The 13,491-nt window shown below is 40.0% G+C and overlaps 3 protein-coding genes across 3 annotated transcripts; 2 read left to right on the plus strand and 1 right to left on the minus strand.

Annotated features, from left to right (window-relative positions):
- Nucleotides 1-5,276: 5,276 nt before the first annotated feature.
- LOC145706947 (uncharacterized) lies at nt 5,277-6,076 on the plus strand. The gene is made up of 2 exons (XM_081784405.1): nt 5,277-5,780; nt 5,818-6,076. The coding sequence occupies exons 1-2, from the start codon at nt 5,413-5,415 to the stop codon at nt 6,074-6,076; spliced, it is 627 nt and encodes a 208-aa protein (XP_081640531.1). The 5' UTR covers nt 5,277-5,412.
- A 2,493-nt stretch (nt 6,077-8,569) lies between these two features.
- On the minus strand, nt 8,570-9,604 carry LOC145708663 (uncharacterized). The gene is made up of 4 exons (XM_081786362.1): nt 9,372-9,604; nt 8,913-9,050; nt 8,794-8,864; nt 8,570-8,748 (listed from the first exon to the last, which is right to left on the minus strand). The coding sequence occupies exons 1-4, from the start codon at nt 9,538-9,540 to the stop codon at nt 8,659-8,661; spliced, it is 468 nt and encodes a 155-aa protein (XP_081642488.1). The 5' UTR covers nt 9,541-9,604; the 3' UTR covers nt 8,570-8,658.
- Nucleotides 9,605-12,183: 2,579 nt separating this feature from the next.
- Nucleotides 12,184-13,352, plus strand: LOC145706467 (DNA sliding clamp PCNA-like). Its single transcript, XM_081783876.1, has 5 exons — nt 12,184-12,429; nt 12,477-12,586; nt 12,636-12,718; nt 12,802-13,029; nt 13,077-13,352. The coding sequence occupies exons 1-5, from the start codon at nt 12,222-12,224 to the stop codon at nt 13,231-13,233; spliced, it is 786 nt and encodes a 261-aa protein (XP_081640002.1). The 5' UTR covers nt 12,184-12,221; the 3' UTR covers nt 13,234-13,352.
- Nucleotides 13,353-13,491: the final 139 nt, after the last annotated feature.

Genomic DNA, 13,491 nt, shown 5'->3' on the forward strand with positions numbered 1-13,491 from the left:
AGCCAGGCTTCGAAAAGTGCTTGTGACAGAGTGTTAATGAGCACTTTAATAAAATTCCCTTATGAGAAGGAGAGAAAGAGAGAGAGAAAGAGATGATAAGATAAAACGCAAAGTATTCTTTTTTTACTTTCTTGAATTTTCGCTAGAAATTGATTTCGCTAGAGAAAGGAACTTTTGAATGGAAGAAACGATCGACGAAGTAGAACAATTTTGCCAGGGTCGGATCGCCCAAGCAAGAGATACGAAATTAAGAGAACTTTTGGGCATCTTCGGAAAAGCCAGTTTGTTGGAAATGATAACGGAAGCAAGTGGTCAGATGTTCAGTACAAAGGCAGACCGATAAGGAAGGCACAAAAATAACCTTTTGGGAGGAAATTGAATAAGGGTTTGAACCTTCTTTTCGCGAAAGAAAATAAGGGTATCACTATGATGAAATTAAAAACTTCACTTGAGGCAAATTTTCATAAAATTTTTTTCGTGCTCAGAAGAAAGAGCGGAAAATTCTGAGTCGAATGGGCTAGAATCTAGCATATAAATTTCGTTCGAAAACCCAAAGCGAACGCGAAGCGAAAGCGAAAAATTTTTCCAGCCAAAAGCGAAGCGAAAGCGAAGCGAACGCCTATCTTGCACAGCGAAGCGAAAGCGAATTCGCCAAGCAAAAATTCGCCAAAAGCGAAAATTCGCCAGGACTGAAAATTCGCCAAGAGGGAAAATTCGCCAAAAGCGAAAATTCGCCGAAAGCGAAAATTCGCCAAAGCGAATATTCGCCGAAAGCGAAATTTCGCCGAAATTGAAAGATATTGAAAGAAATTTGAATAGAACGCGATTTTATAAGACCAAAGTTCGACCCAGAAGCTGAGCTTTCAGTTGAGCCGTTTCCCGCTACTCAAAAATTCGATTGAAGAGATCTAGTTCCGATTTCGGAACTTCCGGTCCCATGAATGGCTTGACCCTTTGATATGGGATACCTGTCCGAATGAAAGCTCTAGAAAAGTAGGGCGGGGGTGGGGTATCTGGGGAGCTAGGGGCTCTTTAAGTTAGGGAACTCGAAAAATGTACACGATTTGAATTCTTTTAATCGACGTTTATTCATTTATAAGTGTTTAAGATGTCGTTTGGGGTCAACTGAGGTCACTCTAGGTCAAGAATAATTGAAAATTCAGAAAACTCTGATAAGTGACCCGACCTGACCTCAGATGACCCCAAATGACAACTTCAACATTTTTAAATGAATTAAAATCGACAAAAAGACTTTTGGAAAAAGTACTCAATTTTTGCCGAGTTCTCCGACTGCAAGAGCCTAGAATTGGGCAATTTTTCTTATCACAGCCCTACCTAGCTCCCAAGATACCCCATCCCCTCACCACTTTTCTAGAGCTCAAAATGACAGCCAGAGCCTAGATCGAGTATAGGTGGCAGCCCCTAAAAGTCATTTCCGAAGTTGGCCAGATTTTGGGACTTCGGAGCTGGGGTCGGCAAAAATTTGTGGAAATGGTGGGGCCCTAACGCTAACCCAACCTACCCACCACCCTCAAGTCTCAAAAATCTGAAATGGTGGGAAGTGGTGGGAAAGATTTTTCGGCCAAACTTTTTGGCGAAATCTTTCAAAAAGATCAGTTTCTGTTGGTTAAAAATGACCGAAGAATCGGTGTAATCAACTCCTATTCTATAAATTTTGGGGTCAAAAACGCTTACGAAAAAATCCACCACCCACCCACCATTCACCCACCACCACTACCTTAAAGTACCCACCACCACCCACCCCCACCAGTGAAAATTTGATTTTCTTGTCAACCCACCCACCTCCACCAACGGTTGGTGACGAACCATCGCTTGGTGGCTTGCCGACCCCAGCTTCGGAGGTACCTAAATGCCCTCAGATAACCCCCACCTATCAGTAGCAAAATGATCCCCAGCTTCTAGGTGTTCTAAAACTGTATTAAACCCTACTAAGCTAGAAAAAGAGCTCAATTATAAGTGATTTCCCTATTTATACCGCTTTGAAAGACAAAAGTAAGATTCGGCCAAATATTGGCGAAAGCGAACTCTTGGCGAAAGCGAGAATTTGGCGAAATTTTGGCGAAAGCAAACTCCTGGCGAAAGCGAGGCCTTGGCGAAAGCGAAATTTTGGCGAAGATTTGCCAGAAGCGAAAATTTGGCGAAAGCGAGGCCTCGGCGAAAGCGAATTTTTGGCGAAAATCGGGGACAAAAAGCGAAAGCGAAGCGAACATCAGGGGTGTCATTTTTCGGGGGCGAAAGCGAAATTTTCGATTCGCCTTCGCTTCGCTTTCGCTTTTGGCGAAAATCGCCAAGCGAATTAATATGCCTGGGCTAGATTTGACCCGAAAATTTTGACTTTTTGACCACAAAAATTGCGTAACAAAGTCCAGATTAGGGCATTTTTGGTAAACTTTTGGGGAACTTTTAAGGGGTTTCCGTTGGACTTATTCGACGTTCTATAGCTCAAAAGAATCGCCGTCGAAAATTGAGGGGGTTTTAAAGGGTTTTGAAAAAACTCAAGAAAAATTTTTGACCATTTTTCGACCGGTCGGTTTGAAGGTGTTTCTCTTGGAATTTTTCAAAATCCGCGAAAACCCCCTCAATTTTCGACGGCGATTCTTTTGAGCCCAAGAACGCCGAAAAATTCCATCGGAAACCCCTTCAAAAGCTCCCCAAACGATTTTTAGGGAAAATGAGTCATAATGACGTCATTTGATAAAATTATAGAGCCGGAAGTAGACCATTCGACTCAGAATTTCATCCTCTTTCATATTAGCCAATAAAAATTTTTTGAAAAATTTCGCCTCAAGTCGACTTTTTTAATTTCATCTATGTTAACTTCTGGAAAAATTCTTCGTAGAAAATCGAGAAATATTGAGTGTTTATTATTCGATTTTCTAAGAAGAATTTTCTCCCGAAGTTAAGATATGAGTGATACCCTTAATTTATTTCTTGAATAGAAGGCTCACACCCTTATTTAACTTGTCTGAAGGGTACAACAAGTTAGATAAGGGTGTGGGCCTTCTATTCATGAAATAAAATAAGGGTATCACTATCTTAACTTCAACTTCAAATTTTCAATGAAATTTTTCAGAAAAATTTCAATAAAAGTTTTCCTGCTATGCTAAAATTACCAATTTATTTGTTAAAAAACATGGTTTTTCATCACTAGAATTGAGTTTGCGATTACCTTCCTTATCAAAATTGAGACGAATAACTTTGTGGTGCGGCGCCTTTTTGGATGCAGTGAAAGTCGACTACGACATCAAACTAGGAATCGGCTCGCAAAAGCACGGAACCGGCCGAGACCACCAAAGGTTTCTCTTTTTCCTCCTTTTTTCCCTTAATTTTTTGATTGAAGACAAAACGTTCACATTCATCAAGGCGATCATGTGCAGCAGGTAACGGGAAAGACATGCGACTTCTACGGGCAAGTGATTTTGACAGGAAGGGACGCGATGAGTTAATTCTTTTTCTTCCTTCGACCAGTTCAAAAGGATTAACCTGGCTGGCAGCGAGTTATCACGTCACGGCAGAGGTTCGCATTCACACCGAGCAGGGACGCGTCTACGGCCCTTTCGGCAACTACGACGAGCCAGAACGGTAAGGAACAACTATCAGAGCTCTTCCACGGGCGTTTATGGCAGTTCGATAAATTTTTATTGAAGCGCCCAATCATGCGCTAGTGAGAATTTAACCCATCGTTGGTGACTTGTAAAAAATAGAAAGAGGACTTTGAACTTGATTTACACTTGTAACAAGCAAAGTAGGCCAATTCTCTCTCTTTCTCCCTATCTGATGTCGGAACAAGGATAGTTCGGTCTGCGGCCGATTGTTATCGCTGAAAAAATACAGGTGGATTTGATGCGTAAAACGCCAATATAAAGGGAAAAATTGAGGAATTTCCATAGTTTTAAAAATGAAACAATATCATTCGGAAGCATATCGGCTTGTTGGTCCACCCATCGGTTAGAAGATATGATAATTAAAATATTTAAGTTCTTCTTTGTCTACTTTTAACATGCTCCAACAAAATGAATCTTAACCTATCAACGATGTATATGTCACACGGGAAAATGGTAGTTATCACTTTTTCTGAAATTTTCACTGTAGGCATAATTTGACCCGCTGATTCCAAAAATACAAAAATCAGAGGCGCTGGTCAAAGTTTTGGTGGTGCGGCGCGCGCTGTCTTGACGCATTTGGTGCAAGGGTGATTTTTCAGTGAAAATTTCCCAAAATAGTTTTCTATAGGTTTTTGAACATGGTGAACACGATACTCATAGTTATTTTGGCTAAATAAGAGTTATTATTAAACATCTGTATCTTACAACATATCATATGTTACATATGCGACTCTGAATTCTCTGGAAAAAATAAGAATAGTCTGCTTTGACTTCTTTGTTAAATCTCTGAAAGTTTGGATTCCTTCTCCCGAAGGAATATGCTCTTTTACTTTTGTTAATCTTGACCCTTGTTGCAAACCGATGTTCAGAAACTAATTGACAATTAGCTTTTTTCGGAATTTTCGATGGTAAGTCACATTATTTACAATGAAATTATCATATTGGAATCGGAAATCTCCCAATAATTGCATCGAACCACTTTATTTCGTCACCTTCCACAGAAAGGTTCGGACTGCTCTCCGGGGGAGTGAGTAAATATGCGCGTTTTCAGCCCAGGCGGTGACCCCGTGCGCGACTCCAGCGCCCGCGCAATGCCAGAAAGTTCTAGTTAAATGCAGATTTCCGGGTGTCCTACCAGATCCTGCTATTCCAAAATTTGAGAGGTGATTACTAAGTGCCTAAAGTTTATCATATTCGAAAATGAAGAGTGTGCTAAAGTGTGATCAGTGTTTGGGAGGCGATTTTCCGAAAAAATTCCCCGATTTTCGCCATTTTTCAACATTAACTTAAATTATAATTCTAAATTATTAATGTACACCTTCGATTTGGTACTATCTGTGAGTTTCATGAAAAAATATAGACAAATAGTGAAGATAAAAATCGCGGTGAGAAGGCGTTCCGAGCCCCGCGCGCTCCCGTGAAAAACCCTATATATGTGACTTCGCTGGTATGAATATTGAAATAAATTGTTTCATATAATCTTTTAAATATTTCTTGTCGATTTGCAAGTGGTCTGTTCTGAGTTCGATTCTTATCACTGTGAAATCAAGTTGATTTTGGGCCTCAGCACGTGACTCCATGGCACATAAAACACCCAGAATCGACAATTTTTTTATCTAAAAAATTTTATTCTACAAAATGAAACAATTATTGAACAATTCGTGAAATGACTTATTAAGAAAATTTTGCTAAAATGAAACTTTTAAATTGGAACACCTTAGATTCGACATGTGAGACTAAGATTCAATCTGAGAAATACACAATCGAATACTTCATGATCTAATAAATGAGCCCGAAAAATTCCAAGTCGTTTTGTTCCTCACAAACAGTCCAAATTATCTCTTATAAACCAAATTCTAGTGAGCTGACTCCCTTCGCAGTCGGCGGCCCCCACTGCCGCTTGCAATATCTCGACGGCAAGTGCGAGCGCAACGACAAAGAAGAGTGGATCACCCAGCTCGGCTTCAACTGGGAATTCTTGCTCGAAGACGAAAGCTACTACACTGGCATGTCTACCTTTTCCTCGCGAGCGCCTTCCAGTTTTCAGATGGATTTGCTCGGAGACAACACGACGAAGAAGGGACTTTATCAGTGCATCAGCACCACTTCCGTCGGAAATCTGAGCCACTCGGAAGAAAGCAGCCTCAATCAAAGGTTCAAAAAGCCACCCATATTATTCTATGAATTCTAGTGATCCGAAAATGCTGGCGGAAATGCTGCTAAAACAGATCCGCTGCGAGGGCCAGCAAATCCGCCAAGACATAGAGCGACACAAACAGAACTACCTCTCCATAAGCAACAACCCTCAAAGCAGCCCCCTCAAAGCAGATCTCAACAGCAAAGCTCCAATCTGCAAGCTTTGCCTCCAAGTCGACGGCGCCAAAGTCGCTCTCATATGCCAAGGCTGCCAATTTTCAATTTTCACAATTTTCATCAATTTTAAAATGTAAATTTTTGCCAACCTTGAAAACAGCGGTCACATAATCTGCCGGAGCTGCTACGATGATTTGCAAATGAGCGACTGTACTAAATGCGGAAGAACGATAGACAGACAAAAATCTATTCTGCTGAAATAAATTATTAAAAAAAAAACACGAAGAAATAAGGCTAGTTCGTTCTAAAGTCGATTGTTATCGCAGAGAAACAGGTGGATTTTAGGCGGCAGCACGTGACCTGGGCATATAAGAGGACTGAAATGCAGGAATCTGTGTACTTAAAAAAAATGAAACAATAGCTTTAAAAAGTGTTACTACACGATTTGGAATTTTGGGATTTTTAACGCATTTATAAAACCGTCGACTTCGATAAAATGAAACATTATTTCTCCTTTCTCTAATATGAGCGATAATTTTGCTACAACTACAATAATCGCTTGAAAAACCATTTACCTTGATAAAATGAAACATTTAACTTTTCTGGAATTATAAATCTCGGCATAAAATATTATATTAAAAGATAGTTTTGAAAAAGAAAAAGCATTTTATTATGTCTTTTTTGACTTCATGAGTCATAAGTTATGACTCATAACAGTAACATTGTTTGTATTCGTATAGTCCGCTCTTGATTCGATTTATATTTACAGGGATAGAAGTGTATATCTTGCCGTTTTTTTCTTCTTCCTCATTTCTTTGGGCGGCAAAACGGGCAAATTTCAGCGGGATCGGACTCGTTTACTTTCGGGTATTTGGTGCGCCAGGAGATAAATTTCCGCTAGAAATAATGATGAAAAATCCACTTTAGAAAAGGCGCCTTACCCCGCCGTTTTCAAGACTAAGTAGCTCGTGAGTCTCTTCTATGATTTCAGCCTGGCGCTGCTTCATCATCACTAGGAGTAAAAAAAACTTTAGCTGTCCATTGTTATTGACCCAATTCGGTTACCTTGAATACAAGCGGTGCACAAGATGTGGCTGCAGGAGAGCTTTTTCCAGGCCATATTGAGAGTCGCGCATTTCTTGCAAATGGCAGGCCCCGTCACTTCGCGAATCGTCGTCAGTTCGCGGTGCAGAATCGTAATTTCTGAAAACAGGCATGAGGCATGAGAAGCTACCCTCTTTAGGACGCGTCTACGGCCCTTTCGGCAACTACTACGAGCCAGAACGGTAAGGAACAAGAATCAGCATAGTTTCCACGGGCGTTTATGGCAGTTGATTAATTTTTATTCAAGCGCCCAATCATGCGTTAATGAGAATTTAAATTTTTGCTGACTTGAAAAATAGATAGAAATAGGACTTTGAACTTGATTTACATGCAAAGTTGGCCAACTCTCTCTCTTCTGAAGTCGGAACAAGGGTAGTTCGGTCTTAGGTCGATAGTTATCGCTGAAAAAAAAACAGGTGGATTTCACGCATTTCCACATCGCCCGGACTCCGGAGGCCAATATAAAGCCAGAAATTGAGGAATTTCCATAGTTTTAAAAATGAAACAACAGCTACGTAAAGAGCTCGTTCAATGATGTTATTCTTAAAATGAATCTAGTGAAGAAATATTAGATTCTGTGAACTTTGCATTAGCTCGCTATTTCGTTCAGTAAAAATATTGAAATAAATTGTTTCATAAATTGTTAAAATATTTCTCATGCATTCGCAAGTGGTCTGTTCTGAGTTCGATTCTAATCACTGTAAAATCAAGTTGATTTTGGGCCTCAGCACGTGACTTTGTGGCGCATAAAAAGGCCCAAGTCGAGAATTTTTTATGTGAAAAATTCTTATTCTACAAAATGAAACAATTACCGAGAAATTTGTAAAATGACTAATGATTAAGAAAATTTTGCTAAAATGAAACTTTTGTAACTCGCCCTCCGAAAAGAATCATAAGTGCAAATAAATGAACTCGAAAAATTCCAAGTCGTTTTGTTCCTCACAAGTGTCCAAATATCAAGAATTATAACCAAATTTTAAGCCACTCGGAAGAAAGCAGCCTCAATCAAAGGTTCAGAAAGCCATCCAAATTGAGCGTTGTAGAATCAAAAATATCTATCCCTGTAACTCTGATAACTATAAATAAACTTCTATAATATTTTTTCAATAACTATAAATACTATATATAACTATATATACTGTATAAATAGATTTCTACAAAAACAATGAATCTCCTGTCAGTTCCTAGGTGGCTTGTTCTGAGTTCGATTCTAATCACTGAAAAATCAGGTTGATTTTACGCCTCAGCACCTGACTCTCTGCTACATAAAAATAAGCAGAAAATAAGAGAAACCATCAAAATGAAACTCGTTTATCTCTCTTATTTTTACGCAAATCTCTGGCTTTGAAAAAGTATTGAAATGAATCCTTACTGATGAAAGTTTCTTTATTGACACCATTTATAAACTGTTGACTTTTATAAAATGAAACATTCGATAATATTTTTCTAATGCATCTATACTATTCAAATAAAATATAATAGAAAGAAAACTTTGGAAAAGAAATAACATTTTATTGTTACGTGACAGTATGATTGTTTATTGCGTAAAGTATGTTCTTGATTCGATTTTTATTTACAGGGATAGAAGTGATTATGCATCGCCGTTTTTTGTTTCTCATTTCTTCGGGCGGCAAAAAGGGCAAATTTCAGCGGGGTCGGACTCGTTTACTTTCGGGTATTTTGTGCGCCAGGAGATGAATTTTCGCTAGAAAAATGATAAAAAAATCCACTTTAGAAAAGAGTGCCTTACCCCTCCGTTTTCAAGATTTAGTCGCTCGTGAGTCTCTTCTATGATTTCAGCCTGGCGCTGCTTCACCATCACTATTAACAACTTTAGCTGTCCATTCGGTATTGACCCAATCCGCTAACCTTGAATACAAGCGGTGCACAAAATGTGGCTGCAGGAGAGCTTTTTCCAGGCCATGTTGAGAGTCGCGCATTTCTTGCAAATGGCAGGCCCTGTCACTTCGCGAATCGTCGTCAGTTCGCGGTGCAGAATCGTAATTTCTGAAAACAGGCATTAGGCATGAGAAGCTACCCTCTTACGCAGCGGATATGTTACCGCAGCTGCTCTTTTTCCAAATGATTGTGCAAAGTTCACTCTTGAATTTTCGCTTTTCAAGAAAAAATTCTTTCGCTGGTTTTACTCAAAAATTAAGGAGGTTTCCGTCGTAAATGGCGATTTTCAAAGGCGAAAACTAACATATTGACACCCTTATTTTTATAATAATTTTTATAAATAAAAAATAAGGGTATCAATATCTAAATCTTCGCCTTTGAAAATCGCCATTTAGAACGGAAACCCCTTAATTTCCAAGTCAAACTGACCTTTGCTGAGCTTTCTGATTCCAATCTGAAGCCGTTCAGACTCCGCCGACTGTATTTTCTGCTTTTCTCTGTCCATAATCACCGACATGGGAATGTAGTCGGGGTAGGAGGCCCGGAGCTCTTGGATTTCATCCTCGGTGTATTCTCGCAGCACGATTTCGCTCGTCATTTTTCGCTTGATTCCGAAAATTTCTTCAATCTAAAACTTAGCAATTTTCATTACTACTGAAGATTTTAAAGATTCTCAAAACGGGCGATGAAAATTTCAAGTGCCTCTTTTAGCGGCTTGTTTGGAGCCAATAAAGAACAGAGCGTTCCTATCTCCCAATTATTAGTGGACTTAACTTTTGTCTCTTGGACGTTTTCTCTTACAGTCTACTAGAGTCTACCCTTACTCCAAATTTGAAGCTAATCATGGAGCAAATAGACTCTCGGGGAGAGTTTTTAACATTTGAAGAGCCTCCAGCGCCAATTCGTCTCGCAAATCAAGAGCAATCGACGAAACGAGAAAAAATATCGAAATTAAGGGCGTTTCTAGTCTAAAAGTTAATATAAGAGTGACACCCTTATCATTTAAAGTTTGAACTTGATTTTGATGAAATAGAAAATAAGGGTCTCACTTTCTTATGGTGTTTTTATATTTAATAGACTCTTCACATTAGAAACACAATAAGAAAGTGATACCCTTTTTTCCTTGGCCTTTAGCCTATGAGATAATATAAAAGTTTGAACTTCATTCTGATTAACAAAAAATAAGGATCTCACTTTCTTATTGTGTTTTTATCCATCTCAATATGTTCTCAATAAACCCTTATTTTTTATTTCATCAAAATGAAGTTCAACCTTTACCTTATCTCTTAGGCTTAAGGCTAAGGAAATAAGGGTGTCACATTCTTATATTAACTTGAAGAGAAAAGCTCGAAGCAAAATTTAGTTTATCATATCTACCCCCTTAAGGACCCCCGTCAACAAATTTCCTCAAAAAGTCGAAAATTACAAAACAACCGTATTTTGGCTTCTTAGTGTGCCTGGAAGTACAATACGTCATAAAAACTTGTTCGAACCACGTTTTGTCCAATGAAAAGCTGGAATTTTAGCAAAATTGGGACTTTTTCGTCATTTTTCGTCAAAAATCCAATTTTCAAACGCGATTTTGAGGGTGTTAGAGTCGAGATAGACCCCCAAAAATGAAGCCTCAAAATCGTTTTTTGACCTGCAGAATCCATTTCCGGGGTCAAAATTATGAGATTCCGAAAATAGATTTTTCGAAAATTGTTGACGGGGGTCCTTAAGTGTTGTTTTACCATGTAAAACTTCACATAACAATTACGGTATCTACTTTATATTCACTCGAAGAGGCCAATAATTTAAAACAGCCTTCTTTAGAATCATCGTAAATCCTAGTAAATGAAAGAAAAATCCTACAAGAGGAGCTTGGAGTTTAAAATTTCGGGAAATTTCAAATTTCATCATTCTCTATTTCTGCTATTCCAAAAGGACGGAATTCTCTTTGCTGATAAGACGCTCCACTAATATTGACTTGGTCGAAGAAGAAAAAACGATGATCTATCTTCCTCTGCGGTGCAGTTTGTCGCTTCTTGTTTGAAAATTTGAATTACTTATTGATTTCAATTAATTGAAATCGTGTGACTCTTCCATTGTCTCGGGGTCTTTGATGCTGCTGAAATTTCCGCTGCTGCTGGTAAAGTTGGGGAAAATGCTGGTTTCCACCAAGTTTGCTTTTTCTTATTCACCACGTTAGCACTTGAATCGACGCCAATTTCTCCTTTCAAGAAGAATGATTCGGCTTTTTCGACAGTATGAGCTCGCCAGCCTTTGTAGAAACCTGAGTCAGGGTTTCGAAAGAGCTTCAATTGAAAGCCGCGCTGCGGCTCAGTTTTATAAAATCGCAAAAATTTTTTCAATCTAATTTTAAAACTTGCAAAGCCGCTTCGCGGCTTCGTTTGGAAAAGCCGCTACGCGGCTTTCAATTAAAGCTCTTTCGAAACCCTGACTCAGGTTTCTACAAAGGTTGGCGAGCATACGGTATGCTGCATACCAGTCGCCAGCTTCTCTCTTTTATGATTTCAAACTGCGCATTTTCGAATTTACGAAATGTATCGTTGATGAAGTGGCCTGGAAATGAATAAACTTTAGTACAATGTGGAGCCAAGTTCGCATTGTTCGCCGCGGATAAATTACGGAAACAAACGCGGACGGACAAATACAGATAGACACTGATACAACTGAGGAGAAGACAAATGAGTGGGAAATGAAATCAAGGAGGACTGCGATTAATGGCTAAGATTTTTAAGGAAAAAGAATGGTGCTTGTCTAAAAATCAATAATTAAGCCAATTATTTGTTATTATAATTATCAATTAATAAAATGATTGCTTGGATTAAATTACTCTGTTATGATTGATGGGTCAATGCCGGAACATTGGCTTTCGATCCGAGAAATAATGTTTTCGAGTCGAAGCACGCGCCGGCCAATGAGCGCGCTGATGGAGCGAGTCTCGCAGACCGCTCGCTCGAGAAAGCGCCACTCTCTTGCGCCCGCCCACGCTCGTGCCCGACGCCCACGAGGCCGAATCCAACTTGCCATTTGCTGAATGCCTCACACGTGCTACTGACATTCTTACTGACTTGTCAGACTTTGCTAAAACAGCATTTTTTCAAAAGCTGGAATTCTAGCTTTTCAAGAGAACTTTCAAAGAGAAAACCGACCCAAAGAGACAACCTTATACTCGATTATTCTTCATAGCCTCTGTATCCTCGACTTCCTTTAATATTTCTAGCAATAACTATCAATTCTTTTTCAGACCAGATCTTCCCTTCGTTACTCAGCATGTTCGAGGCTCAACTTCCCCGAGCTCAGGTCCTCAAGCAGACCATGGACGCCATCAAGGACCTCATCAAGGAAGCCGTCTGGGACGTTTCCTCCCAGGGTCTGTCCCTCCAATCGATGGACAGCTCCCACGTCTCCCTCGTCCAAGTCACGCTCAAAACGGAAGGCTTTGAATTGTTCCGTTGTGACAAGAATCTCGCGCTTGGCGGTAAGAAATTCCAATAAAGCAAATATTTAATACAAAATTTTTTCTAGTGAATATGGACACAATGCAGAAGCTTCTGAAATGTGCAAATAATGACGACAACGTCAAGTTAACCGCCGACGATAACGGGGACCTTCTCACCATGGCATTCGAAAGTCCGGTAAGTCACAAATTCGATCGACTAAGATTCTATCCACAATTTCGTTCAGAACGGGGAGGTAACGTCGGAATACGAAATGAAGCTGATGGATTTGGACATCGAGCAGCTCGGCATCCCGGAGCAGGAATACAGGTACAGTGAAGATTTTCAATCTCGACTCCAGGAGTCCTCTATGTCTCCCAATTGGTAATCTCCTCTAAATGATACCCTTCTAGCTGCACGATTAAGATGCCCTCGAAGGAGTTCCAGGGCATCTGCCGCGATCTCCAGAACATCGGCGAGAACGTCCGACTCACCGTCGTCAAGGGCGGCGTCGACTTCAGTGCTCAGGGCGACATTGGCCATGCTAAGATCCACCTGACCGAAAGCGCCACTGTCGACGACGAGATGGACGCCATCACCGTCGACATCCAGGAGCCCGTCAATCTCAACTTCGCTCTTCGGTAAGAATCCACTGCGATTTTCCCTTGTCTAACTATTCACAATTCAGGTACTTGAACTTCTTCACGAAGGCGACGCCCCTCTCCCGCCAAGTCACCATCCAGATCTCGCCGGACGTGCCCATGGTCGTCGGATACGAGATCGAAGGGCTCGGCCACGTGAAGTACTTCCTGGCGCCGAAGATCGAAAACGAAGACGACGAGTAGGAGGAAGATTCTTTCCCTCCCTCGTCCGATTTATTTATTTCTTTTCATTTATCAACCAACTGCCCATTTATCTTTCATTTCCATTTATCTTTCAAAAATAAACTTTCAAATATTCAAAACTGAGTAGAAAGATCTGTGTTGGAAGCCTGAGTCAGGGTCTGAGATATCAGCTTCGCCAAAATTACCAATTAAGATGATCTTAATCTATTTATTTTATATTCAAGCTCTTTCCTTAGTCAGGACCCTGACTCAGGTTTT

The sequence above is a fragment of the Oikopleura dioica genome, chromosome XSR, assembly GCF_907165135.1.
Source record: "Oikopleura dioica chromosome XSR, OKI2018_I68_1.0, whole genome shotgun sequence".
NCBI lineage: Eukaryota > Metazoa > Chordata > Appendicularia > Copelata > Oikopleuridae > Oikopleura > Oikopleura dioica.

Excerpts from the sequence above, each read along its gene's own strand:
- LOC145706467 (XM_081783876.1), top strand. The coding sequence starts at position 12,222 with ATGTTCGAGGCTCAACTTCCCCGAGCTCAGGTCCTCAAGCAGACCATG. Across the intron at positions 12,719-12,801 it reads ATCCCGGAGCAGGAATACAG|CTGCACGATTAAGATGCCCT; the intron begins GTACAGTGAAGA and ends ATACCCTTCTAG. Across the intron at positions 13,030-13,076 it reads AATCTCAACTTCGCTCTTCG|GTACTTGAACTTCTTCACGA; the intron begins GTAAGAATCCAC and ends TTCACAATTCAG.
- LOC145708663 (XM_081786362.1), bottom strand. The coding sequence starts at position 9,540 with ATGACGAGCGAAATCGTGCTGCGAGAATACACCGAGGATGAAATCCAA. Across the intron at positions 9,051-9,371 it reads AATCAGAAAGCTCAGCAAAG|AAATTACGATTCTGCACCGC; the intron begins GTCAGTTTGACT and ends GCCTGTTTTCAG. Across the intron at positions 8,865-8,912 it reads GTGCACCGCTTGTATTCAAG|TGATGGTGAAGCAGCGCCAG; the intron begins GTTAGCGGATTG and ends AGTTGTTAATAG.
- LOC145706947 (XM_081784405.1), top strand. The coding sequence starts at position 5,413 with ATGAGCCCGAAAAATTCCAAGTCGTTTTGTTCCTCACAAACAGTCCAA. Across the intron at positions 5,781-5,817 it reads GAAAGCAGCCTCAATCAAAG|TGATCCGAAAATGCTGGCGG; the intron begins GTTCAAAAAGCC and ends TATGAATTCTAG.